The sequence below is a fragment of the Carassius gibelio genome, chromosome B16 (genome assembly GCF_023724105.1).
Source record: "Carassius gibelio isolate Cgi1373 ecotype wild population from Czech Republic chromosome B16, carGib1.2-hapl.c, whole genome shotgun sequence".
In the NCBI taxonomy this organism is placed as follows: domain Eukaryota; kingdom Metazoa; phylum Chordata; class Actinopteri; order Cypriniformes; family Cyprinidae; genus Carassius; species Carassius gibelio.
The window spans coordinates 23,956,009-23,959,727 of NC_068411.1; the positions used below are offsets into that span (position 1 = coordinate 23,956,009).

General features: G+C 37.2%; 1 protein-coding gene across 2 annotated transcripts; it reads right to left on the minus strand.

The window, feature by feature from the left end:
- si:ch211-198c19.1 (uncharacterized protein LOC100151013 homolog) lies at positions 1-1,904 on the minus strand. Of its 2 annotated transcripts, XM_052579325.1 has the most exons (3): positions 1,487-1,904; positions 1,280-1,367; positions 1-564 (listed from the first exon to the last, which is right to left on the minus strand). In XM_052579325.1, the coding sequence occupies exon 3, from the start codon at positions 552-554 to the stop codon at positions 27-29; it is 528 nt and encodes a 175-aa protein (XP_052435285.1). In that variant the 5' UTR covers positions 555-564; positions 1,280-1,367; positions 1,487-1,904; the 3' UTR covers positions 1-26. The 2 variants fall into 2 exon arrangements, with proteins under 2 accessions (XP_052435285.1, XP_052435284.1); XM_052579324.1 differs by lacking the exon at positions 1,280-1,367 and having other exon boundaries at positions 1,487-1,882.
- Positions 1,905-3,719: the final 1,815 nt, after the last annotated feature.

Consider the following 3,719-nt stretch of genomic DNA (forward strand, 5'->3'; position numbering starts at 1 on the left):
TGGTAATACAGGATTTTTATTTTATTTTAATAATGGAAGATCTTATGTGAAATGTTTTGAGAGTTCTGCTGCTGTCTTAAGTCACTGATGAGAGAGGCTCCTAACTGAAAAGTTCTTTGAGGTGTATAGTGCTCTGATATGTAGATCTCCTCGATTTTGTTCTTGTTCCTGTTGAGCTTCACAATGACTCTGTCCATGTTGCTCATTTTGTTATGTGGATCATAATATTTCCTTACTTCATAGGGAAGATCCTCAGAGTGGTGGTAGTGGAGGTTTCCTATGGTGAAGTACATATACATGCTTTTGTCCTTCAGTGGAGGGAGCAGGAACCCGCTGTTATGGAACTCATGGAACCCAAACTGTCCAGTCAAAGGGTCACAGAGAGCCACCATGTTATTGTCAATGCACGCTTTCACATACCACTTTATTAAGGCAAGTCCATGTCGGGGAGGTGGATATCCAAATCCAGTCTCCTTCAGCTCTTCTTCAGTGTTTAATGTTTGAATGGCTATGACCAAGATGGCAATCAAAAGGCTGAAATGATTTGTCATCATTGGATAAAATCTGCAGGGAGAAAGAAAGCAATTTAAGATCAAAACAGCTGGAAAATAATGACTGAAATATAAAATCATTTTAATTTGCCATTTTTTACTATGCACATCCAAATATTGACTAAAGACACATAATCTAATTAATTCCTAAAAAAAATTCAACTAAGCAATGTACTGATAATTAAATTTTTTGCCAAAACCAATTACCAAATGACACAATATTAAAATTCAATATTATTTTGTCTAAATCAAAATAATATAAACATTAAGAACTAAAACCATTTAAAATGCTAAAAAGTTAATTTAGGAAAACATTATAATGAACAGTATGAAAAACTGATATTTGGATATAATAAGAACTGCTAAAGATAATGATGTTATTACATTTATAGTGTTTTTAAAGTAAAATGAGCATGTTAGTAGCTCTTTTAAATGAAAAAAAAGCAGATCAACAATTAATATACAATATTGGCTGATATTAATCTAACATGGATGATTAATGATAGATTTGAAAAATTCTTAAATAAACTGATAGTTGAGACTACACCTATATATTAAGCATCCTTAATTTTTCAATCTGAAACATGTCAGAATTTGGAAATACAAATTATTAGAAAATGCTGTTTCTTGTTGACTTTAATACACTCTTTTTAAAAGCTCAACATTTTTAGCAATCATTTTTTCTATCACCTATTTTTATAATGTTGGCATGAAATAATGTCTTGTACCTGCTTCTCCTGTTGGTATTGTTACATATCCAGACAAACTCTTTTTTTTCCCAACTTAAACAGGAACATAGACACTTCTTCTAAATTTCTAGGTGAATAAAACACTTGCACCTCATTTACAGTTTTGAAACCTGTGCTGAGGTGTTTAAAGCAAAGAATAACAGTGAAAATAGCATTCTCGATTAAGCGGTATTCATGTTAATTTACCTGAATGAGTCAGCAGAACGTGGGTGAGGAATGTCTTGAGGAGGCAGTGGATATTTTGGGACAAACTGTGTGCGTGTAGAGTCTGTTCAGAGTATGTGGGCTCTTAGTTTGAGAGCTATGTTTTCTGCAGCAATTTTTCACCCTATAAGAGGAAGTGGTTAAATATGTGAAGCCTACATGACAGATGTGTTCTGCCCTGTTGCCCGGTCTCAGTTCCGGATTATGAATTATCAAAATGCATTCATCTTAATCCTAACAGCTCTGATTCAATTCAAAACACGACAGCTGTGAAATTAAAACACATAATGTGCAGACTGAAAAGAGAGAAAACACATTTCTTCTTTCCTACAGAAAAGCAAATATGGCATGCAATAGCCTGCAGGTGATCTGTGCTTTGAGATTTTTTTTCTCAGAGAATTTTTGCAGGTGGAAAGTACAGTTTCTGCTCACAGATTATGTCCAAAGTTCCTCCCTTTAAAGTCAGTTCACTCATGACCATTTTGGAAACCCCCCAGGCAGCTATTTTCAGTGCAACTCTTGAAATCAGCATTAAAAGTGTCAACTTTTTGTCAAGATCATGTTTCAATAGCATCTTCAACTAAATCTGACAACAACTGTTTCAGATTCATCTTAAAACACTGCATTTTTTCCCAAGCAGGTCCAGCTAATGTATAATTCAGACTAAACAAACTATTCAAAATGTGAATGTACTCGATTTCACGTCAAGCATATTCCATGATTTCCCTTTACTTTCACTATAATGAAATGAATAGGTTTAGCATGTGCCTTGAGGTGGGCAGCGACCGTGATGGTTACATTCCTGTACACATTGCATGTAATACATGTGGCTTTTCTCTTGACTGTTCCCTCGTTCTAACTCACAGTGTCATATCAAATGCTTCCTGACTTCATTACAAATAAATTAGACTTTTAAATGATCCTAGCATGGCAAACAAGCTCAGCTTTTAGAGGAAGGTATGAATAAAAAACAGAGACAGGAAGGCAGCGAGATAGAGCAGGCATTAGCGTTTCATTTTTACAGATTTAACACCAAATAATGTTCCATTTTGCCGCTTTTATTTATTTATTTTGCCATCTTCCTGCTTACATTGATGCACACATAAAAGCTCGCTGGGCTAATCTCCCTGGCAACGTGGCACTCTCGCTCTTGGGTAGTTTCTTTAATTCCTCTGGTGTATGTATACACGACTTTAGGGTCACACCGTATTAGTTCCCCCTGCCTCTGGGTGCTATAAGCTATCCAGAGCTGCACTGAGTGTAAAGATCAGTTTCTTCCATTCCGTGCTGAGTGTGACCTGAAGTTAACCAACTGAGTCTGACTGAAACGACTTGGTGGAATACAAACTATGGGGCGAATTCACTAAAAAAGAACTGCTGCCACTAACAGTAGGCCTATTGTTTGTTTCGGTGTGTGTGCTGTCTGCATTTTTAGTGGCCAACTCATTAATAAAATAATGGAAATTAGGTAACAATAGAATTCTTGACAATTTTGAGTGCTATAGTTTGTGGTAAATGTAACATGCTTCATAGTGAACTTTATTATATAGCTTTGCTTTATCTCTTTAGCCCCTTTCACAGCTCTATCTCTTTAAACCCCTTTCACACTGCAATTCCGGCAAATACATGGGTAAAGTGCTCCAGCAATTGTTCCTGGGTCACTAGATTTTGCACTTTCACACTGCCAGTGATTACCCGGGATATGTGCGTGCTCTCACACACAACCCGTAAAGGTCCTGTAACGACACGTGACATCACGGCGTGACGTGTAATGTATGAGTCGAAAACGTTAGGCACGTTATACTTTCACTGAAGCTGGTGAACGTTCTCGGCGTCAGCGCGAAAAGTGAGGAACCAACTGATCTCTGCTTCATAACAGTTTGCACATATTTGTTTGTCGCGAAACGTTGATCTTCCCTTCAAACCAGCCGGTAAAAGAGTCGCGCGATAACATGCGACATCACTACGACACACATTAGATCTGGCTTTTGTTCACACATTGCTCGTCCCGGGATTGAACCCGGCAATGTTACTAGGTCCCCGACCCGGGTTCAATGCCGGAATCAATCCCGGCAATGTTCCGGCAAGTTGCCGGGTCCAACGTGCAGTGTGAAAGGGGCTTTTAAAATATATTTCATTCATATTTTAATTGTGTAATATATTATTATAAATTATAGATACTTTAAAAAAGTCTGTAGAGGTATATTCACACCTG

What these genes read in the sequence shown, in the direction of transcription:
- si:ch211-198c19.1 (XM_052579325.1), bottom strand. Translation starts at nt 554, where the DNA reads ATGATGACAAATCATTTCAGCCTTTTGATTGCCATCTTGGTCATAGCC.